The 26,504-nt window shown below is 44.3% G+C and overlaps 2 protein-coding genes across 2 annotated transcripts in view; one reads left to right on the top strand and one right to left on the bottom strand.

The window, feature by feature from the left end:
• LIN9 (lin-9 DREAM MuvB core complex component) overlaps positions 1-26,504 on the bottom strand; it is a gene marked incomplete at its 5' end in the record, with an annotated part of 274,917 nt that overhangs the window by 127,467 nt on the left and 120,946 nt on the right. The window lies entirely within an intron of this gene.
• The window catches only part of STUM (stum, mechanosensory transduction mediator homolog), a gene marked incomplete at its 5' end in the record, with an annotated part of 51,101 nt that continues 33,151 nt past the window's right edge, over positions 8,555-26,504 (top strand). The window contains one exon of the mRNA XM_082305593.1: positions 8,555-8,741. Coding sequence (XP_082161719.1) covers positions 8,555-8,741 — 187 coding nt within the window. The remainder of the gene's footprint in view (positions 8,742-26,504) is intronic.

Raw genomic sequence — 26,504 nt, 5'->3', positions numbered from 1 at the left:
TTCACAGCTTTCTGAAAAGGCTGTCTTACAATACATAACATTTAATCCTGTCTGAACCAGCTTTTATTGAGAAATAAGAAGTATTATATAAGTGGCAAGAAACTTGATCTGAGGAGTAATTTCATTTAAGGCAGAGCATGACAGTTTTGCAGTAGTTTACCTGATAGACTGATGTTGTTCTCAAGTCATAGATCATAATTTGACTCCCTCAGACATAAATCGAGAGAAACAGTCTGTACACGAAAGGCTCCTGTCTCATTTCACACTCATACCAGAAAACACATCCAAGAACAACAACCTTGAAGGGGTCAATCCAAGCATACAAAGAAGGGAATCTGGTCTGTCCACACATTGCTTTATGTTGTAACTCAGATACCCTAAACCCACCAAGATCTGCACAGTAATCCATTCCCGCTTACCTTTCAGGATTGCTTAATCTTTCAGGCACCCGAACGTAGAGGTGCTTCACTACACAGACAGGCTATTTCCTTGTTACTTAATTTTAGTTGCCTGTTGCTGCTCATTAGCGCTCCTCTGTGGAGACTGGTGTATCTCTCCCACCTGCAGTTCTGCTGTGGTTTATTTTAGGCTTCCAAACCCTGCCTAGGTCCCTCAGAGAAGCCATGATCAGAGCATGATAAATTTAATCTTACATGGCGGTAACAGTATTCAGCTTTTAAATAATAGGCTCTGGCAGAATATACTCACCCAGGAAATCAAACACACAGATACTTGGTTCTACTTTGCATGAAATGTACTAAACCATTAAATGTTTGTCCTCCAAAGAGGGAGAAGCGGAAAGGATGCCAAATGGATGAAGATATCTAATATTTCCTATTGATTCCTCCCAGTCTTAACCAGAGAAATAGATGCTCAGCTTAAGCCGACTTGATCATTCCTGGAAGATCTGAGGATCTGCCTCTCCACTGACGGCAACAGGGAACTTACATGGCTACGTTAGGTAAACTGGATTGTTTTGGGTGAAGCGCAATGGACCGTACTTGTAGCAGTTCTGGACTGCTGTAGGTGGACGAGAATATGGCAAAAGAAATGACAAAATTGTGCCCGTCTGTTCTGTGTCCTCTTTCTGCAAACTATCACACTCTAAGGAGGATAAAAGTTTTTGAAGGGGAGAAGGAACAGGGTCTCATCTTGGCAAACAGCAAGAACCTGGCAGTGTTTGAGTAAGGCTGGTACTGGAAGCTATGAGACAAAGCAGAAAGAGAAAATGGATCATCACGTGGAGACATCGGGACTGGTTGGGCAAGGAGATTGTGACCAGGGGGAAAGAGGGGAAAAAAGGAGACTATATTTGTGAGGTGCAGGAAGGGGCCTGGAAAACACAAACAGTTTAAAACAGCAAGCCTTGGGCATTTCCAAGCACAGTGACGGATCTACTGAACCATGGTATAAGAGGACTGAATAATCCAGGATACTAAACGTCACAAGAGTTAACTCCTAGAAACTTCGTCCTGCCCACACTTACAAGAAGTGAATGCCCAGGAGCATCATACAATGCCTGTGATCAATAATTAGTTCATGCTGGAGAGGAGAAGACTGCTTAAATAAAAGAACATGATGGAAGTGCACAGGAACGCTAGGTGAATAACAAAGTGGTCTATGTTATGTTACGAGGTAGAAAGTTTGACAGAGAAAGTGGCTGTAGAAGTGGGAAATGAGGTTATGTTAAGAGAAAGAAGAAAAAGGAACTTTTCAACAGTTAATCTCCATAAGCTCAAATGGGGATAGAGACATTCAAGACTGTTTAAAAATAAACCAAAATGCAGCAAAGCACATGGCCAGTGCCACAAGATCACTGCATGTGACAGTGGCAGCTGCTGGTGTAATAGTAGAAAACTATAGCTTTCCTGATGTTTTCTGTAAGTGTGCTTGTTTCAATGGCAGAAAAGAAATGAGGAAAAAATACAGATAGTATGAACTTAATAGAGCAAGGACCAAACCAAGTCACTCCTTTTCTTCCCTACAGATTTTGGGGGAGGTTTGGAGGTGAATTAAGATCTGCCTCTAAATTTTGTCATTCAGGTCCATGCCCACCAAAAGACTTTGTGACAGGGAAGAAGAAAAGAAGACGAAGACAAAGAACATTATTTCAGTGGCAGAGAAATATCAACAGGATAGGATTCAGCGTGAAGGACTTCCATTTGACAAGCAGTTGGCGTTAGTGCAGAAATAGGGTAGAAATTCATTCTAGTCAGGTTGCTTTCTTTATCTTATGATGCAGCTGCCTGACACTATTGCAGGTTTCACTGCAGGTTAATATCTTTGTTAACCTGTAACAGTTAGGTAAATTCTAGAATGAATCTCTGAACCTTTAGAGATCGTGCTAGAGGTGCTGCCAAATCATTTAGACAGATGCAGACTGACAATAAGCCTAAGCCATGCTAGTCTAAGACAGCAACAAGCAACTGAACTGGAGACAGACCCAAACCTAAAGCTGGGATGCAATCGTCAAGGGATTGAACTCCATATTTCCATTCATATCTCACATTTCTTGGAAAACCTGGAATGTGGGAAGACAGACTAGAGAATTTAAAATACAAACCCTGCGCTGGCTGCTCTAGCTTAAGGTCACCTCTCTTTTCAAACTCCAAGACAACTGACATTTAACTTGCTGCTAGAAGGCATTTTCCATAATAAGGCAGTGCTAGACAGGTCTGATGTGCTTATGTGGGAAAAGCCCTCACAGCTGGCACTGGACTTCAAAAGTGAAACACAGTAGAGAAGAACCATGTGCCTTTTAGTATCATTGTGTATTTAATGGATGCTGTTTTTTTGAGGCTCCTTACACAGGGAGTTGCAGCCATTGTGCCTGGGGTATCCACTCTACTTTCAGGGCAAGCGTGCATGACTCAGAACGGGGAGGGAGGGAAGTTTGTGCTTGCAGAATTGCTTTGGGCCACCCCAGTATGTCTACTATGTTTCTCTAGTGCCTGTCCTCTTTCCTCACCTATCTTGTCATTGTTATGATAGGGACAGATTTTCCCAACTATCTTTTCCCAGTTTCTATATTGGGAGGATTTACTTACTGTGGATTTTCTCTCTCTCTGAGCTATACAGTTCACACTGGGAGAGGTTAGGGGATGTTAGAGCCTGGCACAGACATGCGGGGTCGATGTATAACAGTCCAAAGCTATTTGGAGGAAGAACAACTGCACGAATGCTATGAGCTGCGAAGAAAGGAAAACAGCTACATGCACTAAAACATGAGGACTGTCAGTGACAAGATCCTCACGCTTCCTAGAAACGACTGCAATCGGTTGCGCACAGGCTGTAAAGGTGAAGGGATGTTTTAACTGAAGCCTGGGAAGGAAGGCAGGAGCCAGGGGAACAGATTTGTGCCGGAGTCCAAAGCATTTCTTGGTCATCTTGGTAGCATCGCATACCCTCAAGACATAGCAAGACACAGCTGCAAATGCCACCATTAAAAGTTTTAGGCTAACAGGAATTTATGGAAAGAGTAAGATTTCCTGTTATTCTGACAAACTCACGTAACAGAAGATAAATTAATAAACATGAGGCTACTATTGCTCCCACTGGAATCAGTACAGGATTTCCACCAGATCGGGCACAAAGATGTGCCTCATGTGACTGGCTGACATCTGTCAGATGGAAACAATTTATGAGGTCTCTGTGCTATGACAGTCCCATCAGAACAGAGTCTATAGGGGCCACAAGTGGTACTTAATGAATAAAACATTCCTCTGCACAGAGGTACCTTTGTCTCTGTGAAGAAACAGGGCTCCCCAGCCCCAATTTCAGCTGATACAATGGATTTGTTAATGACACTGTCACATCTGTGATCCAATAACTCTAATCTCTTGCTCATGAATGGAATTAATTGATCTTTTCTGTTAGGAGAAAGCTGGACTCCTTGAACCAAACTCTGCTTTCAGTCAGAATACGGGGAGCAATGCTGGATTCACAGTGGTGTCCTGGGGTGCAGACTGCAGGGCTCCTCCTGCCCCCAGGGGACTGTTCGGGAGCAGTAGCTCTGCTTGGCTCCTTATTGTCTTTGTTAACACTTCTAATTTGATTTATGTTTGGATCTATTTTTATATCTCTCTTAACAGGCTTGTATGAGACTTAAGAAGTCTGCTTTGGAAAGGATCCAGGCTCCAGAGTAGGGTGTATTTCAAAGAGATGGACCCCTGGTTACTGTAGGTATGTCATTCGTATTCAATTTGCAGGTTTGCTCCCTTTCCAAAGTCAAACTGCCGTGTGCCCAGTTCTCAGAACACTGTAACAGAGAAGCACCATCCTTTCATTTTGCAGGATCTCTAATTCTCCACTGACTGCATAAGAACAACTTAAATACTAGTACAAGCAGGGAAAGAAGAAAGTTGTTCTGCAACACTAGGGCAAACTCGTACAACCAGCTGATCTTGAAGTTCCCTTTGGCCTGACAGCACCTCCCTTACCCTTTAGTGTATAACTAAAAATGCCCATGCCTGCAAAATGTTTGAAATACTGTTGGCTTATCCACTGTGGAAACTCAGCAAAAGGGAAAAATCTCCCATTATAAAATCTCACATCACAGCTCCTTGACAGTCAGCTAGTGACCATAACATAAATACCTTCTCCTGCTCTCAGCTAGGAGATTAGCCTCCTCTGACAGGGAATTTGGTGGCCATGAGCCACATGTCGGACTCTTCCAGGCCTGACTCATATAAAATTCCCAGGATACTGATCAAAGCTCCAGCACATACTTCCCACAGCAACATCCACATGCAGCATAACTAACCACAAAGGCTTCACAATAAGATCACCAGCTTCTGTCAGTCAGAAGGCCCAGCTTAAGTCTTGACAGCACTGAGACGGGGCTATTTCACAAACAGGTCCTCTGTTCACGCTTGCTTATCAAGGACCTGGCAACTATAAGTACTCTTCTCAACACCAAAGGAAGTCAGAAGCCAGACTTCTTTGGTTTTAAGAGCTACAACAGTGTGGACGGCCCACCCATCTGCAGGAGGTCCTGTGGTCTTGTTGCCACCTGGGCCAACTACAGTGCCTACTCTTCCACCAGAAATCCAGGAGATTAAGGTATCTCAACTTCTTAAGACTACTAAGTGTCCACCCTTGAGGCACAGCTGCAATGCTAGTCTTCGGTTTTACAGTGCTTGCCTCCTGCAACACTACTACTATAGAGAGAAGTCTGGAGAAGGCTTGGGGAAGATGCGTCCCCAGTCCTGTGTGTCGATAGACTGGTGCTACTGTGGCGTGCCAGGGGCGTTCTGCAGTCTGAAACACCACTTTGAATTCAGGTTTGGTTGGGGCTTTTCGTTTGGTTTGTTTTTAACCTTTTTGTGACTCGGCTGCAGACAAATAATGTTACATGTATCGGTTCTGCAAGCTGTTTGCATGCTGAGAAGTGAAATGAATATTTCAAAGACCAAATCTGAAGAAATCTTAGTATTCTTAACACTCACAAATATTACTGCTTTTTATAAAAGATAACCTTATTTTTCTCAAGAAAAATTCAGCCCTAGGTCACATTTTTCTACCTAGGTCCCAGCATACTTTTTCATTAATGACTGTCTTTCCTCACTTAAGCTCTCCAGCACGTAGAATCTTGTCTCCTGAGTAATGGGAAAGCATGCAGCACACGGGTGCTCAGTACGAGACGGTTTGCATGGTTATCATGCACCACTTGAGGAGCGCAGAACAATCACAGCAGAGTAATGTTGCCACCAATTCCCTTGTTTAGAGAAGCTTGGAAATGTCACAACTTGTTACATGATGGTATCTTTAATATACTCCGAGTCGGTCATAACTTTTGCCTTAGGCGCCTGAGAACTTCCATGAACGCTGGCAGCCCAGACTTAATGATGCAGTTCAGTCTAGAAGTGGCTGCATTTTAATAGCGGGTAGAGTAAGCCTTACATATTGCCAACTAATCTTAAAGAAGTAAGTGAATTAACTCACATTTGTCAAATGCTTTGAGATCTTCCAAGGAAATGTTCCATAAAAGCACAACCTGTTATTAAGCATTTCTGACAAAATATTGGTTTAATTAATCTTAGTCTTTGATTTTCTATTTGGGCTATTCTCACAATGGCCTTTTGCTTGCTTTTAGTGTAGGTAATGTGGGCTCACCCACACACAATTTCCAGAACCTTTATCAGTTCATCATCTGGTTGAGTCTATAGAGAATTATATCACTGCAAGTTATTGATAGTGTTCCAACTGTGGATTCTGCTTCATACAGGCTCTAATTAGTCAATATTCATGCCATGAAGATTTCTCATCTGACTGTAGTTTGATCAACCAGCAGGGAAAGAGAGAATTCAGTTACATCAGATCTTTCCAAGAGAAAGGTGCAGCCCTCCAATAGCTTTGTGTCTAGGTGATATAACAGGCTGCCATGAACTACTTTGATAAAAAGAAATGTCACCATAAAAAAAAAAAAAAAACACACACACAAAAAACCACACACACACACCACCAAGAGCCAAGCCAGGTTGGCTAATACGCTCCAGAAACATGTCTAAACTGTGTGTTTAATCAAAAAGAAGTCAGAAGATTTTTTGGATGAAAGGCACTCAGAAGATAAGCAAAGAAAACCTGTGGCTAAAAATGAAAGTTTTTACATGAGATGTCTATGTTTTTATGGTTCAGAACCCAGCTATTAAAAAAATTAAAAAATATAACCTAGGAACAGGATTCTGCATCTGTGTTATTTAGTTTACCTAACTTTTTCATTGTACTAACTTCATCGTGCTAGTTTGTACTGAAATCAATTAAACTGTTGAATCATGCATTTGTCAGGTGGCATTCCAGTAGCATATATAAAGTACTGCAAGATTTTCTGTTGGGGTCTAAATTCCTAGCAGGATATTGTGGTTTAACCCCAGCTGGCAACTAAGCCCCCTACAGCTGCTCGCTCGCTCCCCCCGGTGGGATGGGGAAGAGAATCAGAAGAGTAAAAGTGAGAAAAGTCACAGGTTGAGATAAAGACAGTTTAATAGGTAAAGCAAAAGCCCCGCACATGAGTAAAACAAAACAGGGAATTCATTCACTGCTTCCCATCAGCAGGCTGGTGTTCAGCCATCTCCGGGAAAGCAGGGCCCCATCATGTGTAATGGTTACTTGGGAAGAAAAATGCCATCACTCCAGATGTCCCCCCCTTCCTTCTTCCCCCAGCTTTATACGCTGGGCATGACATCATACGGTGTGCGCTATCCCTTTGGTCAGCTGGGGTCAGCTGTCCCAGCCGTGTCCCCTCCCAGCGTCTTGTGCCCCCCCAGGCTGCTCGCGGGCGGGGTGGGGTGAGGGGCAGGAAAGGCCTTGACTCTGTGTAAGCACTGCTCAGCAGCAACTCAAACACCCCTGGGTTATCAACACTGTTTCCAGCACAAATCCAAAACATAGCCCCATACTAACTACTATGAGGAAAGTTAACTCTACCCCAGCCAAAACCAGCACACAGGAATTCCTCAGCAAAAATACAGCTTGGAAATGCATAATAAGACAGAGGCTACCCTCTATCTCTTATGCAAAAATCCTGTATGTGTGTCACACATTTTGTATCAGGATTAATGCCTTTAATATTTTTCCTGTTTTTTTCTGCTGAACCTTATCTGCAATGACCAGCCTCATCATCATTTTTAACTACAGACACTTTCAAGTTCTATTACCATTTCATCCATTAAACTGTGTACTGAACAATAATTACCAGCCCTACAAAAAGGGTATTTCCTCTAGCGGTAGTGATGTGAATTAAGATACATTTTCACACCGTCCCAAACCGCGATTAGCTTTATCAGGGGTATATTTTTCTTTTCGCCTCCTTCTAATTCTCGTGGCTCTCCTCCCTTTTCCTCCTCTTCCCCCTTGCAGCAGGGTTTTTCAAACAATAAACGAGCGTGGGTTTAATTTACACCTTTTCTCACACCTTCGGAGCGCAGCTATTTTTAAAACCGCACAGGGCATTCTTTCCTCACCGCTTCTACGCTCTCTCCCGCTGAGGTGGCTGCCCCCCCTTCCTGAAGACTGAACCCAACAAGCTCCTCGCCCTCTCCTCACCTCCCAGGCGGGTCCGGCCGAGCCGCAGCCCGGCGAGGGGCGCACGCCTGCCCCGGGGCGCCCCGGCGGGCAGCCTGGACGCCGCCCAGGCCGCTCTCGGGCGGGTTGGCCCAAACTGGGGGCCGGGGCGGCGTGAGGGGCCGGGCGGCCCCGACAGAAGGGGTGCGAGGCCGCAGGCGGCGCGGCCGTTGAGCTCCAACCGCCTGAAGGCGGGCGGGGCCGTTTCTCACCGACGCCGCCGGTGACCGCCCGCGGGGCTAAGCCGCGGTGGGAGGCCCGACCCGGGTGGCCGGGAGCCCGAGGAGGGAGCGGCGCCGGCGGGGGCCGGCTGAGGCGCTGCCGGCGGGGCGGGAACGGCGGCGGCGGGAGCCCGCGGGGGGCGGGGGGAGGGGAGGGGTCCGGGCTGGGGGGCACCCAGGCGCGCGCGCGCAGGCGGGGCCGCGCGGCGGCGGCGGGAGCGCGCGCGGCGGCGGGCGCTGGGAGGGCGGCGGGGCAGCGCGCCGCGCCGGCCATGGATCCCTTCCCCAAAGACGGCGAGAGCGCGGCGGCCGCGGAGCCCAGCCGGGGCGCTGCCCCCTCCAGCGGGGTGGTGGTGCAGGTCCGGGAGAAGAAGGGCCCCCTGCGCGCCGCCATCCCCTACATGCCGTTCCCCGTGGCCGTCATCTGCCTCTTCCTCAACACCTTCGTGCCGGGGCTGGGTAAGGAGCTCCGCGGCCCCCCTTCCCTCCCCGGGGCGGCCGCCGCCGTGCAGCCGGGACGGGGGCTCCGCGGACGGGGCGAGCGTCTGCCGGCGGCGGGGAGCGCTCTCCCCACCTGCCGCTACTTTACCCGGGCCGGAGCGCTGCGGTGCGGGGCCGCCCGGGGAACCGGACTCCGCCGCGGCGGCAACTTTCCCCGACGGCGCCGCGGGAAGGGAGACGGGAAGGGAGGGAGCGGGGGAGCCTCTCCGCCTCCCCGGAAAGTTTTGCGGCGGGAGCGGGTAGCGGTCGGCGGGGTCCTCGGCGGGGTCCCCGGCGGAGCGCCGCCGGCCGCCCGCCCCTCGGGGCATCGTCCCCGCAGCGCGGAGGGGGCGCGGGCGGTGCGGGCTCCGCCGCGCTTCTTCGGGGAAGCGGCGGGAGGGCGCGGTGCCCTGGGACAGCGGCAGGGAGCGGGGCTCCGCCGTGTGACTGACGGAGCCGGGTCCGCGGCCCCGCCGTGTGACGGAGCCGGGTCCGCGGCCCCGGGGGCCGAGCGTCCCCCCCGCCTTCCGACCCCGCCGTTCTCTTCAGGCGGGGCACGGCGCCGGGTCTGGGGATCGTGTGGCTTAGGGGAAGGGCTTCAGCCGTCAGGGCTCTTGCGTGCTGTTAATTTTGGTCAGAGGAGCACGATGCAGAGCGACCACATCGCTCACCAGCACGGGCGAGCCCACCTTCCCAAGTTCCCTAAGGAGTCCCCTGAAAAACGTTGGTCCTGGACCACTGCTCTAAGGAACTGATGCCCAGAGAAACTGCGGGGATTCGCTGTTTCTGGATACGAAGTCCCTAGCGAGCGACTCGGGTAGCGTGTCCCTAAGCTGTGGCTGTAATCCCCTCTGTATTTCCCTTTCCCCCTTTTTAATTAGGAAATACTTGCTTACTGCAACTGGCACCTAGAGTTTGAACGCTACAAAGGCACCTGGAACCCAAGGCTCAATACAAGTATTTTAGCTGCAAGCAAAACAATTATATTTAAAAAAAAAAAAAAACAAAACAAACAAAACCAAACCCATTAGTCCATACCTTGAGTCTCTCATAGCCTGTTCCTGGCTACCGTTTCTGCTACTGTGGCTACTGTAGAAGCCTTGTGGTATGGGAGTATCTCCCAGCTTGCCCTGCTTTTAAAGAGCTACTGCCCTGCCCTTAACTGCTTTATGTGTTTCAGGTGGCTTTATTCTTTAATGAATCTGAAATTCTTAAAGTTCTTCTGATTAAAGTATTACCTAAGTCTGTGTGGTGTACTGTGTGCAACATGTACAAGCCATTGCTATTCCAGTGTCTTTGCTCTGAACCTACAGATGTATTCCAGAGGAAAACTTCCACCTTTTGAAATACCTCAGAATTTTCCTGTGGAAAGAATGGCATTGGTATATGTGCTTCCAGATGTAATGTTGCGTGCTCAGGTGTGTTGTTTTCACAGCCCTTGTGTGCAGCCACCTGAAGAACCTGGAGTGATGAATCAAACAGAAACTCTCTGGTTGAGTGCTTTCGTGGGACTTTAGGTTATTGTTGTTTAGCGCTTAATTTCCCACCATCTTCAGAGAGAGCTGTTCAAAGCCAGAGCTTTCAAAGTGAATGTAGTTTTCTGTTGGTGTTGAGGACACTACATCTTCACTGTAGACGTACAAGAAAAAAAATGACTTACCATACCCTTTTCCTCATTTGAATGATCTTACACTTCAGAGTGTACTGTTTTTCACAGCACACTAGAAAACCCTCAGTGTTCTTCCATCATCCTAGGAGGGCAGATCCCCATGAGCCATCCTCATGCCAGAATTGCCTTGAGGTGTTACCTGCCCGGAGATCTTCTCCGGCTGCTTGCTGCTGCAGGGCTGCTGGAGGTAGCCAGCGTTGTGCCTTCCCTCACATGGAAGGGGTCAGTAAGGAAGGACAGCAGAAAGCGCTTCCTTTCTAAAGGCAGGTGTATAGGGCTCCCAGTCCCTGCTGGCTTGAGAGCTTGAGAGTTGAATCTGGACTTCGCAGCCATGCTGCTGGTGTTATCATCGACTGGCTGGACCAGCCCAAAATGGTTTTAATTCTATTTTTGTTTTTTAACAGGTGGAGTTTTTTTTTTAACTTGTTTTCCATTTGATGTGGTACTTTCTGTCTGTCTATATCACTCTTCCTCCTGATCTTCTGTTGCAAAAGTAGCAAAACAAACAAACTACAAATTAAAAGAAATCCTTCCGTGTGGCGTTCTCACAGGCTGGCGAAAAGCATTGTTTTGGAGATGCATCCCAAACTCTGTATGCAAAGCACAGCACTTTGTCTGTCCATAAATGAGCCATTCTCTTAATGAAGCTTCTAATATCCTATGCATTTTGATAGAAAATTTACTCCGAGATAATATACCCAACTAGACTTTAGCTATTTACAATCTCAGCCATATCCTGTCGTATATCACATAGCCCACACACAAGGGGAAACAGGAGGAACGCAAATCTATTGGCAGGAATAGTCAGGGTAAAAAGAGATCTCGTGTCGTTGTCGCACTTCAGTCATCTCGATGAACTGAGCAACACTTGTAAAATAAATAATATTTGCAGTGGTGTGAAGTATTCACATCTAGGATGTGAGCCTGTTCCCAGTGAAGTAAATGGCAAAATTCCCATCAATTCCTGTAGTCCAGATTTATAACACGTTAAAATGATGTTTCACAGGCTTGCTGTATATTTTGCCTGCTTAGGTGGAGAGTGTGACTGTGTTTATGTGGTAATGGAAGTTCTCTATTTTTCAGTCCCTGAATTCATTCCTCATCTGTTTTGCGCATAGTTGTCATTCATGTGTGGACTCTGCAGTGCAATTGCAATAAAGGGTCAGAAGCCACCGGAATAGATAAGAAAATGGGCAACACCGAAGAAACCAGGTGTTCCGCTGCTTGGAGAGCGGTGCATTTGAGGTGTTCATTAGTGCCAGTACCTCAAACCAGTGATATCCAAACAGAACTTGTGCTCCGATGCAGGCTACCAAATACTCAGGCAGTTACTCAGCATCTGAAAACCTCTACTTTTTTTTAGTTAAATTATCTTTCCTGTGTTATGGAAGTCATCTATGAGGGTGAAATCTGAGAATTTTAAACATCCAGTTTATTTTTCCTTTTTGCTATTTATGTTTTGCAGTAGTACCCTGTTTGGACAGGAGAAGTGACACTTTTTCTTTGTTTATAGTCAGGTTGTTTTTTTGTTTTTTTTTTTTCAGTTGGTTAATTTTCAGTGTTTTATGTAGTAACCCAGAACTGCAGGTTTCAAGATGGGTTTTAATTTTAACTGGTTTTTAATTGCTCTTTGCATATATGCTACAAAAGACTCATAGGAAATTTTTCATACCCAGGGGATATGTTAACTTTTGCCTTGCCAAAACTTAAAATTCAGACCAAATACAACCTAAAAAAGCTTGATTAGCCCATCTACTTGTAATCTGTTTTGCAGAACAGCTTTGAAATTACACACTGCTTCCATTCACTGTGATAGACGCAACCCCCTGGAGACATCCTGGATCAGAATTTTCCGTGGTCCGATACAGTCTTCCTCATCTGCATCTGACAGGGCTGCAGGGCTGAGCTGTAACGAAGGTGTCCCTAGCTGAGGTCCGTGAAAGGAGCAGACAGCATGAAAGGGAGAAGAGGGAGCTGGTGTTCTCAGCGAGCGCTGTAGCAAAAGCTATCGTGCCGGTGGCTACCAGCGTTCCAGCTCTGTCACGGGCACCCCGCACCACAGACACGGTAACCTCGAGTGTGGCTTAGGGCTTCTGGAGCATGCTCTGATCATCATGCCGTGATGAGCTCTGGAGAATGGAAGATGATGACACCAGCAGAGATAAATGGTGGTGTATCCTCTCTTTTTCAGTTCCCGCAGGATTGAGCAGTGCGCACCTCTAGCCGGTACGCGCTGCAGATGGCAATTGAGAGAAGGGGCTGGCCATGCCCTTTAGCTGGCAGACTGTGTTCTCTTGGAGCTGCCGTGTGCCAGTCAGCGTGGGAGAAGATCTGGCTCCCTGTCATTCCCTGAGCCGATAGATGGGAATCTTGCCCTCCTTCCTACCTGTTTTTCCTTCCCTCGACATCACGTGTGTGGGAGGGGGGGAAACGAAGGGGGAGAACTTGAGGGAAATGTGAGAAGTGAGTGGAATTATCTGAAAGTATGAGGTATTCTCCAAGATTAATCCCTCCTGTCAGGAAGGGGGTGGACTTTTGGATCACAGCCTGAATTATACATGTATACTATTTTTATGCAGGGAGTAATTGAAATACGTGTGAAAATTATGTCAGTGCAAGATAGGAGAGCAGCCACCCATAAGCCATGAAATAGCCGGTGGAGGAGATCATGAGTGACAGCCTCTTGCTAGAGAAAGAAGGGATGATCCCCAGCCCGCTGAACTTCTTTCTTCCACGGTGTACAGCTCTCCTGTTCCTGGGTGTGTCAGCTCCGTATCACGAGTCTTCTGCCATCTGTTTATTCTGCTTCAGTCTTGATAGAGTTCAAGGGCTAGACCCTCAGCGATGTAAATATGACTTTAATGCTTGATTTATAGAAGGCAAGCATCTGCAGAAGGCTCTCATTAGAAGCCACAGCTCTCTTCAGCAGAATGAGCTCTCCAAAGAGCTGAATAGAAGTACAGAGCGCAACACTCAGGAAAGTTGCAGGGATGAGATCTGCATAAAATTATCAATACCCGTTTTATTTTTGTTGTTGGAATGGTAAATAGACGCCTCAAGCAAACAAGCATCGCCTTCATTATTGAAACAAAGAATTTCAAGGAAAAAAACCACATTTTCTTATCTACAGTAAGGCAAATGTTGCAGAAAAGAAATCGGGGCTTTCAAACATCTGTGCATTGAAATCTCAAACTTGCTTTGGCATTTATGGTCCTTTTTAATAATTTTTTTTTTCCTATGGACATGCAAATCAATTCATCTGGGTGATTTACCAGCTCATTTGTGGAAAACAAAGGTTTTTCAAAGTGTTTGTATGAATTTGTGTTTGTGAGCTTTACTGCTGGAATTCTTTAGCTAACGTTGCCTTTCAGCCTGTGATGTATAGACCACTAGTAGCCTGCAGAAACAAGCTATTTGTTCATGAGAGCATAATTAAACAAAACAAACCTATTGTCAGTACACTTCACTCTATTGGGTTTTGTATTTTCTGGTGAAAAGATCAAGAAGTTCTTTATGGTAATTTCTTCATCTGCTTGCGCAAGGTGGGAAAGGAGACCTGTGATAAAACGCGTGTGTCCAGGTTACTGCTCCATTGCTGGTAGCAGTAGATATTCCTCATGGTGAGGTAGAGTTGGGCACAAGAACAACTGAATCTGCAGGTTTCTACTGCAGGTCCTGTTCTTGTCAGTATGGAGAAGACCATTGATTTTCTCCTTTTTTAAAAAAAAAACAAACAAAACCACCCCAAAAAAACAGAGATTTAAGTGAGAAATAGAAGTGTCTTATATAACTTACTTGGCTGATCATATTGAACAGTCACTCAACGATCTTGCCAGCACAGGGTAGTCTGGAATATTTTTGTGCCATGAAGTGTCTGGACCATCTAGAATGACAAACAAGCTTGGAAAACTCAAAACCGATTCACAGATAATTTGTGATCAGAAAAAATGCCAAATTATTTCAAGTTTGTAGCTCCTCGGTTGAGACAACTCCAACCTATGTATCTGATCAGTAAAAAGACTAACAGGGTTTTGTCTCTGCTCAGTTTTAATCCAGTGTCCAATGGCACACCCTGCTGTATTTTAGGAAGAAAACTGCTTTCCACTTTGCGGCTGTATTTTATTAGCCCATACTTGCCTGAATACTTAATATATTCTTCTTCTTTCTCCCTTTCCCGTGTTTTATGCTGGATCCCTTTCTTGAGTTTATCCGCTTAGCCCTAATGGTCATATATGTACATGCCTTCTTACTCATCATCCTCCCATGGCCCTTGCTTTACAAATGCGGTTATGGGCATACACGCAAGCACAGCAATGCCTTGTTCTTGACTACAGTCTCGCTCACAGTCCAAATATTTAGTACTGTTTATGTCCTTTGGTCAGTTTTTGCTCTTCACTTGTCATAGTTGGTAAAAGTCAGCTGTTGAGCTCTGCTTGCTCATTTGTAACAACTTTTTGGTTCATTTCACTGTCAAGCTGTGCACTGACCTAGTGCTGCTGCTTTTGAATTGCTGTCAGTACCAGAACAACTTAAATGCAAACGAGTTTCTCTCCCCTCCCTCATGCCTTCTGTTTCCGTCAAAATAGAAGACAAAAGAAATGGCCAGTGACAATTTTGTTCACTGGTTTTTGTTCACTGCTGTCTTTGAAGCAGTTCTGCGGAGGTATTCATTACTTAACGAACACGTAAGGCGACAGGGTTTGCTCAGCATCTTGCAGTCTCGTTTGTCATTTAATGCAATTTGGACAGATGTACTTGAAGATTAAGAGTGAAGGTGGGAGCAGACAGCAGAGAAGAGCTGTTAAATGGCCAAGTAAACCAACTGAATTTTAAGGAGTCTGGAAAGCTGTTCCAGACGAAGGGTGTGACATGGAGAAAAATAGAGAATCGAGCCCAGAAGGAGAAAAGTACATTCGCAGGGATTTGGTGAGAAGGCCAAAGAACTGGAACTTCTTGCAGCAAGAGAGGAAAGGAGTGAAAGGATTTGAAGACAGAAGTAACTTGGATGAGGAGAGTGCTTTTGGCGGGTGAATTTTGGCTAGTTTGGATTGCAGGATGGAGGGGAATTGTTCTCCTGCTCAGAATCAGTGGGTGTCAGTGAGATTTACAAACTCTGACCATTGCCTGCAGCAGTTCACTGCCATTTTATCTCTGTTCCACCATGAAAAGAGCACTGAGAGTTTGTGGAGCTGTTCAGGATAGTCAAGGGAGGAGCGGGAAGCAGAAACCAGGTTCCTCAGGCTCTTTCTTACCCACCAAATCGCATGCAGCACCCTGAACACAAACACACCCGTAGGTGGCAGCAGCTGGCATAAAGCAGAAAGGTGAATTTTAGAATCTGTGTACAATTTTGAATTTTGTGGAGAAACAAGTGATTGGATGGTAAAGGGATTCTGAAACAGTCCCTAGGTTTGTAAAAGGGCCTGAGTTTGCAATGGATTTGTGAAAACTTTCATTCAGAGGTAACCTGGAAAGGAGAAAAGGAAAAGAACTTTCTTCTTTTCTTCTTTTCTGTGAGATATAAAGTCAATCTGACATAAAACATCCTTTATTCTGCCTTTGGACTTGTCTTCATTTAAGAGCTTTACAACTTTAAAGTTACACAGTTGCAGCTCGATAGTGGATGTGTATGGACTTGGTTGTGGCACTGTGCAAAGATGCTGGTCAATAACCATGGAACAGAACAGAACAGGCTGTTTCAGTTGGAAGGGACCTACAATGATCATCTAGTCCAACTGCCTGACCCATTCAGGGCTGACCAAAAGTTAAAGCATGTTATTAAGGGCATTGTCCAAACGCCTCTTAAACACTGACAGGCTTGGGGCAACGACCACCTCTCTAGGAAGCCTGGTCCAGGCTCTGACCACCCTCTCAGTAAAGAAATGTTTCCTAGTGGCCAGTCTGAACCTCCCCTGGCGCAGCTTTGAGCCATTCCCACGCGTCTTTTCACTGGATACCAGGGAGAAGAGCTCAGCACCTCCCTCTCCACTTAACTCCTCAGGAAGCTGTAGGGAGCAATGAGGTCGCCCTTCAGCCTCCTTTTCTCTAAACTAGACAAACCCAGAGTCCTCAGCCGCTCCTTATAGGACATGCCTTCCAGTCCATATTTGGAAGAAGGTAAACCAGTTTAGAGTGTTGTTCCTATGTCCAGTAGTTGGCATTTTGCTAGTATAAAGGTTCTGACATCTGGCAAACCTTACTGGCAATTAAAAATATTATCTGTGCCTTACACAGCTTCTGCTGGAAGTTACTGCTCCAACAATGAGGGAAACAGAAGGGAATGCCCAGCTCTGCTGCAGCTGCTCCAGGTCGCGGTGCAACATCTTATTTGAAACTGCAGTTAGAGCTCATTTGCCTTTCAGATGCTGGTCTGTGAACTGGAGCAGTTGTGGTGTGATGCACGTGTAATGAAGCTGGTGTGGCAGCAGTATTCCGTAGCAGACAGCTGGAGCCAGCATCGCACAGCAACGTTAGACATCCTTGAATACCAGTCAGACCCAGGACATGACATCAGCACAGGCCCAGCCTCACACGAGAAAGAAAAGTTTGTGTTGACCGAGCTTGCTTTAGAGATTCCAGGAATGTGAAAGCTGGGTTTCCCTGGTTCTGCTGCTTTTTCATTAAGTGAAGGAGTTAATCCCTCTTCCCACTCTTCCCAGGGTTTTTGAGCGTTTATGTTAACTAGGAGCCCCAAAATGAAAATATTGTAAGACCTTGAGAAAAATCACGTGCCATTCTACCTAGTTATATTTCACTTGTTGATTTTCTAATGTTATAAGTCTCCTAGGTGTCATTGTGTGTAGAGTCAAGGAAAAAATAACTAGACGAAACTTGAATATTTGATTTAAAATACTCATTTCCACAGATTGTTTTCTTTCCATCCTACCACTTAAAAGCTGCTCTCACCCTCCTTCCTCCAGCAATGTAGTCCTTTTTATAAAGGCAGTTTAAAGCTCAGTTTTTCCGTTCCAAGGGAGTTACAGGCCAAACAATTTCTCTCTCACTACTTGACAGCCCCTCAAAAGGCCTAGCAATGCAATCCTGACTCTCACAATATTTGGTGTTTCCTTAGAACCCTGTCCCCTGAGGCTCTTGATTAGATGAGAATCTCTGCTTTCAAGAAAAGAAAAAAATGTAACTCTCATGGCTTTGGAGCAGGATTTGAAGATATGATCCTGTGTTAAAAAAAGGGGGGAGTGGCAGGCAGAAAGAATGAATTACATTTTTTTTAAATCTCAGTTTTGGAGAACCTGATTAATGATTTTTCAGTACTGAAGGATGACAATATTATACTGAACTTTTAAATTAAAAAAGTAGATATATTGCTAACTAATTCACGACTGTGCCAGACTAGACAAAACCATGGACACTCATGTCTTTGAGCATATCATCATGAAATATCCAGACTAGTAAATAGAAATGAGATGGTTGGCGAAAGCTGATTGGTAATACACTAACTTAAATTAAAAGTTCCAGTATAAGCATACCCAAAAGATATGCCGAGTGGATCATGGTCAAATCTTGCCAGAGGAAAGAGTGAATATGATCAGTAGAGGAACTCTAGGAAATGTAATGGTGTTCACTGCAGGGGTTCGACCCGTACTACATTTCTGACTTCAGAAATAATGCTGACACAAGGAACTGTGCAGGGGACTAAAGCTGCCATCTTTGGGAACAGGAATTTAACCAGCATCTCACCAGCTTGTCATTTATCTAGGCTGAGCTCTCAGCTTGCCACAAACATTGATGAATATCCACACAAAACTGAAAAATGCTCTGAGTCTGTGGATAGTCATTTTGTTTCAGTTATAACACAAGCAAATTTGTAAAGAATGCAAAGGCTAAAAAGTCAAATAAATCTTGAGATTGTGTTGGAAAAAATTTCAATTGAACCAAATAAGAATGTTGGTTTTAAAAAGTGTTTGTACATTTTTAGCTAAGTGTTATAAGCCCTTGAAGAACCGAGATATTAATGGAGAATAATAAACTAAATTATAATGAGCCATTTTTACAAGTTTACTATGTTAAAAAGTTGGGTCATTTTACAAAGTATGAAATTATTTATATGAAAATATTTTACCTGAAATAAAAGAAGCACGATGATCACATCAGTATAACACTGTCCAGCTGAAACAATTTTGCTGTTTTAAGTTTAAAACATGTATTTATTTGTATGCATATATCTATTACATATGCCAATATGGTGACATGAGATCTTGGGTTTAAATGGTTTCTTCCTTATGTAGGTAGAAAACCATTTGTTGTGTTTGGTTGTTAAGCACATTCATAAAAGAATGGATCTTAGATTTCATAAATGGGTTTTGTTAATTTGCTATTTTTAAAATACTTGCAAGACCTCTTCTGTTGCCATGACAATTTGATTTCCATAAACATGATTTTTTTGTGTGTGAATATCCAACATTGTATTTGCTATGCTGTGTTGGGGAAAGGAGATGGCAACTTGACACCATAGAAATCACTATGCGAAGAGGCCCGTATAGTCAGACCTCTTTCACTGACAGTGGTCACGACTAGGTTCTTTACAGTATGATAAAATAAGCTCTTGGATCAAGGTTTATGTATTTCTATTCCCTATAAATGAAAAGATGGGTTTTTTTCATGTCTTCTTGCAAACACTGTTTTGGAGTCAGGAAGCTTTAAGTTTTCTTGCCACTGAAAATTAGTTTCAAGAATCTGAAGACTAAATTCTAGCTAAAAGTACGGCAGGATCTCCTTGGGTCTACATACACAAAGCAGCTGTAAGGACATACAACTCTCACTGCCCTGCAACCCACTCTGGAGTTTCTGTCCTAGGGGGAGGGGTTCACAAAGGATTTAGGACTGTGAGAAAGGACTGGTCACAAATTGAGACATTTGTGAGGTGTAGCCAGAAGAAAATCCCTTTCCAGCTGTGGGAATGGCATGGTTCCCCATACCTTCCTTCGGTCTTTGTGAAATGATTGCAACAAATCAGACCTGTTTCCGAACTCATTTGCACCAGACTGGTTATCGAGTAATCCATTGGTAGGTGCATTGGTTTTGATGTAGTTAGGCAATTTAGTTAGTGCAGATTCTCTGGACTGGGCCATTAAGTTATCTCTCTTGATCTATTTAATTGTGAAAGCATTGCCAAATCTTCCTGTCTGCATTGCAAGGATGATAATGTTTTTTGCTGCATGTTTCTGTCCTTTAGCTCTGCACCTGACAAACTGATCAACACCAGAGAAGGCTTAGCAGGGGTTTTGGAAAAGGAATACTAAATTTTTTTAAAAACAGTATCTTAGACTCAGCATCACGAGATTTTTTTCCCCTCCTACTGAAGTTTCATTGTGGCTACAGAGAGATGGTAGGATGGTTCCTTGTCTCATGTAAAAGAGATAACAGAGCACAGGAACTAGTCATTGGCAATCGTGAGTACAAAAATGCTCTCGTTTTTTCTTTGAAAAGCCAGAAGGTAATTTTATACATTGATTTGCACCTGAGTGCTTATTTCACTCAGTCCTCTGCTCCTCCCGCACATCCCACAAAAACAACGTTGAAATGGATTCTCCTGGGACTCCTTTGAAGCTGACTCCCTGAGGTGATCTAACTTTCGTCTTATTTACATTGGTCAGCTGTACACAGTGACCTGATTTTTGTGCCTTGAGAGCTATCCCCTTACATCGTATACTGTCACCGAAGGCTAGTGTTCTTTTACATCCACACTGCAGAGTTGTAGATAGCTGCACAAGTGCAAGGCAGAGCTTGAACCAAGCCGTGAGTGTGGACAGAAGAAAGAGGAGGACTCTGTGTCCAGCCATCAGTCATTCTGTGTCACCAGCCCGTCTTCATCCAAAGTAACTCCTTATGCACAAGGGTGCCAACATGCAAATTCTCATTTCCATCAGAGTTAAGCCTCGGTATTCCCCCTTTGGATGGTAGATTCAAGGCAACATAGTTAAAAGTGGGATCTGTCTCCTTGTGCTGTGTGCAGCTGATACTTAGAAGAAGCCTGTGGTGGAATCAGGAATGAAATTTAGACTGAGCATTAGTTCCCAGGAACCACTCTTCCGCAGCAATTACACAGCGAATCCTTCTTTTACTGAAGCTGTGATGAATAAATGGTAACAGTCCACCCTTAGCATTATCGACACAAGGAATAAAAGATTTTTCTTCTATGTATTAGCTAAAATATGGTATACACGGTGCAACTGAAAATCTGGCCCGTGTGTGTATATGTTCTGCTCTCACATTAGTGCTTTCAATCCACTAGGTGTTCTTTCGGGGCTCATGTACTCTCTGTGTGCCAAGGCAGAACTGGACAGAGAGGATGTCCCCTTTCTAGTTGCTCTGTGGACTCCAGGTCACATTGTTTGGAGCAACAAACAGTCATTTGAACCAGTGCAAAACAGGTACAAAGTGTTCCCATTTCAAGCTAAACCCACTTGTCAGAACTGAGAATCCACAAAATGCAGAGCAATGTGGTTTAGCCCCAGCCAGCAACCAAGCGCCACACAGCCGCTTGCTCACTCCTCCTGTCCTGGTGGGATGGGGGAGAGAATTGAAAGTGTGAAAGTGAGAAAACCTGTGGGCTCAGATAAAGACAGTTTAATAATTGAAGTAAAATAAAACAGAATAGTAGTAATAGTAGTAGTACTAATAATAAAATAATAATATACAAAGCAAGTGATACACTACACAATTGCTCACCACCCACCGACCGATGCCCAGCACATCCCCGAGCAGCGATCGCTGCCCCTCAGCCGGCTCCCCCGGTTTATAGACTGAGCATGACAGCATACAGCATGGAATAGCCCTTTGGCCAGGCTGGGTCAGCTGTCCTGGCTGTGCCCCCTCCCAGCTTCTTGTGCACCGGGCAGAGCAGAGGAAGCTAAAAAGTCCCTGACTAGTGTAAGCACTGCTTAGCAACAACTAAAACATCAGTGTGTTATCAACATTATTCTCATCCTAAATCCAAAACACAGCACTTTACCAGCTACTAGGAAGAAAATTAACTCTACCCCAGCTGAAACCAGGACAAGAGCAACGTGGCATTGAGCCTCTAGAACCATTTTGCCTCACCTCTGCTCACCATTTTTGCTTCTTCTTGTAACATTGAGCTGGCCCCTTGAGGTTGCTCCTATGAATATTACTCGCTGTAAAGAGGAGTTGCAGAACTGAGCTCTTACATTGCACTTAAAGCCAGAGAAGACGCTTCCTAAGTTGCAGTACTAAGTAGGACACCCACTGAGAACTGTATTTCCCAAATCGGCCAGCAATCAAAGCTAAAAACCTGAGGCTGTTGCATCACAAAACTTATTCCGCTTACATAAAACTCAGAAAAACTTTCTCCCTTACAAACGTGGTTTTGTTTTAAATATTTATGACACTTCATCATATACTAGTAAATGTTCTTTAGTATATTTTGTAAAGGAGTGATACCGAAATGACATGAGACCTTATTCTAGTGACTGTGATTAAGTCTTTCCTGAGAAGTCCACTATTTATTGGTATGAGAAGTACTGAGTAGGTAGTCAAGCAGGGTTTTACTGCATTATTATTTCAGTAGCACTGTGAAGTGCAGTCTACACTCAAGACCTGTTACGATACAGAAATATGAAGGAAGAGTTACGTCATACGCTTAGACTGTTTGCAGTCCGAATGGAGAAGTCAGAGGAAATAACCTGCCAAAGATTGTCCAGCAAGTTGGTGGCAGAACTGGCAAGAGAGTCTACATGGACTTCTTGCAATTCAGTACTTCAAATCATGCAGCCGTACTTTAGTTTCCATTAATCTCTTCCAAGAAAATTGCTTTTAACGAACTACCTCCATCACTTTTGGACTTTGTCAGGAAGCAAGGTGGTGTCTGTGCCATGCATTAGTGAAAATGCAATAAATAGGTAGGATGGACAAGGCAGTTTGTAGTTCGGATGTGCTGGTTACTCCCTCATGTGATCCTGTGATCTGCTTTATGCCTGTAAAAGCTACACACTATCTTGTACACACAAGGGGGACTTTGGCATGTTATAGTTAGCACGTGGCAAAAAAACCAAAACCAAAACCAAGTGCACCCTAGAGTTGCCATTTGAAAGAACACTGATTTGTACTGTGCTTTGTAGCTTAGCATTAACAGATATTTGCAGAAAGTAGGCTCCACTGTATTCCTTCTTCTTTACTCCCCAGTTGTGTGCAAAATGGGGCCTTACTGTGACCTTAAAATGTACTAATTTAAAATATATTATTTATACAGCTGTATAGGTGACCATGGCACTGTACAGACAATGGAAAAAGAATGGGTCCTGTCCCAGAAGGTTGTGATACAAATGTGACCCCAAGAGTCAGATCAGAGTTAAAAGAAATCTTAATAAAAACACACGATACAGTGTAATGAAAAGAAAAACATTTCCTTGAGTTGTATGTTTAAAGGCAGAGTTTTAAAGGCACAGTTGGGACTTGTTTCTTAGCAACAGGGCTCATCTGAGCCATGCAAACACTGTCATGTTGGAAAAAGATACCCTCAAGAAGAAAGGCAATATGAAAGGAGCTAGAAGCATCAAATTTAGATGTCTTCCTGCTGTTGCAGGAGCATTTAATCAGCATTGCAAAGCCTTCAGGCAACGACCAAGGCCATTTTGATAAACTGTAATGATCAGAACAAAGAACTCATCTTTACTTCTCTTTCTCAACAGGGAAGGATGGCAAAAATAACATTTAAAAATATGTGCATTGATTTTACAGGGGTACCATAAACCATAGTTTAGGTCCTGTCTTCCCTCTGTATCCGTAATAACATGGCTGTATTCTACACTGAGGGCACAGGAGTCCTGCAGAATGAAGTCCTTGCTCTGTTGTACTTCATAGTGTATCCAGTACTAGATGTTTCAGAGGAAGATCTGTAATGAACAGAGTTGAATGCAATAACCTGCCTGTAGCAAAAGCTCCTCCTAAAAGAGCTGATTAGCGAGCTGATACACCAAAGCAGGAGATAATTTTTATTAGTATTATTTAGTCAAAATAACTTAATGGCAAGTGTTCTTTTTATTGGATGTATTAGATGGGATTCATCTACCTGTGCATCTGAGTTGGTTGCCGTATAATCTGTGGGGAGGAATTAGGCACTACCAGTGTGTGACTCATCTCTTCTCTAAAATAGGTTAAGTAAGTGAATCACACCCTCTGGGGGCCTCCGTCTCCTTTTTTTTTTTTTTTTTTTTGACTGCAAAGGGTAACTGCCTCAGATCAAGACACCTCCCTTGCAGATATCTGAAGTTAGGTCAGATGAAAGCTACCCATTAACTGATTCGCAAAATAAGGCATTTGCTTTAATAGTTTCAAAATACATCCTGCATAGCCCACACATCTTTCTGGATCTCATCTTGCCCTTACAAGAACTTGTAAGTAGGTCTGACCTCCATGGTGTTTCCTAATGCATATACATCTACCATGTCTCATGTAATTTGCATATTTTTGAAGCTTAGACCTCCTATCTTTCTCATGAGTCCTCAACACAAAACCGTTTCATTTCTGTAATTACTGTCATTGCCCTTCCTGTAGCTCTTTGCTAGATCTTTCCCAAAATGTATGTGTATTGGGTGTTGGTGGCAAGGTTTTGGCAGCAGAGCCCTGCAGGGAAGGGGGAACACACCTGTGGGAACAGCTGAGAGAGACATGCATGGACAGCCCGTGCTGGAACAGGTACTCCTGAGAGGAACTGCAACTTGTGGAGAGCCCACGCTAGAGCAGATTTGTCCCAAAGGGCTGCAGCCCATGGAACAATCAACATCCGACCAGGGGAAAAGCATTAGGAGGAAGGAGTGGCAGAGAGGAACTGCTCCGAATTGACCACAAACCCCCCAGTTCCCCATCCACCCTGCACTGCTCAGAGCGGGATGGAGGTAGAAGAATCAGAAATGAAAGAGTAAAGTTGAACCTGGGGGCGGGGAGAAAGTAAGAGGAGGAAGTGGTGTTTAAATTTGTCTGTTTCTCACTATCCAAACCTATATTAATTGGCAATAAATTGATTTTCCCCAAGTCCAGTCTGTTTTGCCTTTGACTGTATTTGGTAAGTGATCTCACTGTCTTTATCTCAACCCACAGACTTTTTAATCTTATTTTCTCCCTCTGTCCTGTGGAGGGGAGTGAGAGAGCAGCTGGGTGGGTGTCTGGCAGCCAGCCAAGGTCAACCCACCACAGCACGTCACTGATTTCTGTAATGCCATTATAACCTTTACCATAGCACTCCTCCTCTAGTACAGTCTAAAATCTTGTTAGCTTTGCTGACTGTGGAACACCTTGAGCACATGTTGTCACTACCCTGCTCATGGTGATATTTAGATCCCTTCCTTGAAAGATATGCTGGACGTTCACAATGTTCTTTCCTTTATGTGTTATTTGTGGTATAGAAAGTATGAGAGGTCCTTGCATGCTCCATATCAGTAGCACTGAGAGCTGCTATATTTATTAATGGGGCTGACAGATGAGCTCGGATGAATCTTGGGAACTGGCTACTGCCGCTCCTCGCTTCACCCCAGCCAACCAGGATGACACCTGGCAGTAATCTCCGGTTGTGATGACTAACATAGAAAGGTTTCCCTCCTCACTCTTCTTCGGACTTCTGGGGCATTGACAACTCCATCAGAAACTTGATTGTGGCAGCTTAAGCAGTTACAGCTGAAGTAACAGTGACTGTTCCATGCCCTAGCTGGAGATACACCACCTCACATCAAGAGATGGCAGATGAAAACATCTGTTAGTACCTCAGTGCAAAGCCACAGTTAAAGTAAGCTAAGTGTAAGCTTAGGAAAGCTTTGGTAAGACTTTGCACTGAATCTGCTGTGGCACAGATACGTGTTCCCTCCTGTTGACTCCGATATGGGCTTATAAGCTATACTAAAAAGAGATTAATTGCCTGGCAGCTGGTCCTCTTCAGCCTGTAAGTCCTCATATAGTTGCACAGCACAAGCACTTGATAGTACAGTATTGGACCAGTTCTGCTGTCCTCAAGTCATAAAAAACCCAGCACATGTGATTAGCACTGCTTAAACAGGAAGAAATATTGACTGTTTCCTATAGGAAATATTAATTGTTTCCTAACACAGGAAAGAGACTTCAGACAAACGTTCTTTAATACCCTGTAGTATCTTTATTTTCTGGCACATACTCATAATCCTAATCTGTATGTTTCACATTCATTATAGCCAAAAGCCTTGGAGGACAGTGAGAGTAAACTAGCAAAGCCAGAATTTGATCGAGTAACCTGACAGCTCTTTCACTATGGCCTCAGGCATGATTTAGCCTGGAATTCCTTGATTTCAGTGGAAATTAGGTGCCTAAGTGTTTTCAAAAGTCCATGCTTTAGCTTCTCTGCCTTCCTTCTTTTGTTCTTCAACAGGAGGAAGAGAACGCTAGCATACGTAGTTACTCAGACATGCACTGAGGTATTATTAGTACTTATGAAATGCTAAAGATAAAAGAGAACTAGATGAAATGCTGCTGTTGGTCACTATGGACATTAGAAGCGACAGTATATTCAAAACAGAATAAGTAGAAAAATATATGCAGAGTTATTTGCATATGTTAAAAAATATTGAAGGATTATAAATAGTTTAGGGCCAGACGTTTGAGAAGGATAAGAACTACGTTCATGCTCTCTCCCTGCTGAGCAGTTTGGCTCAGCTGTTAATCTTCACTAACTGGAAAATAAAAAGCCCTTTTCCAATAGACTTGTATTGCCTTAATCCCAGATCTAGAAATGTGATGTTTCACATGGATCACATGCACGGTGCAGACTGCAGACTGTCTTGCATCACTTGCCATTCAGCTAGCAATGATAAGACTGAACTTTCCTACAGCACCAGACAGATTTTGCTCTGTACAGCCAGCCAATGCGTCAGCAAATGCGCCAGAACCTTCTGATACTCCTTTCTTCCTTAAGGTATTCTGTGTTTCAGGGAATTCCTAACCCACAAGTTGTAATTGCATCCCTGTATTGTAGTAGCCTTTGACTGACCCTTCTTCTATGTGTATTTTGATCAGTATTAGTTAAATTAAAAGTGAGGGGAGTTGATGACAGTGTCTTACTCTGTCCAATCCTC

This window comes from Platalea leucorodia (genome assembly GCF_965183815.1).
Source record: "Platalea leucorodia genome assembly, chromosome: 3".
NCBI lineage: Eukaryota > Metazoa > Chordata > Aves > Pelecaniformes > Threskiornithidae > Platalea > Platalea leucorodia.
The sequence above is the reverse complement of the archived record's forward strand: the minus strand, read 5'-3'. Positions and strand labels throughout refer to the sequence as shown.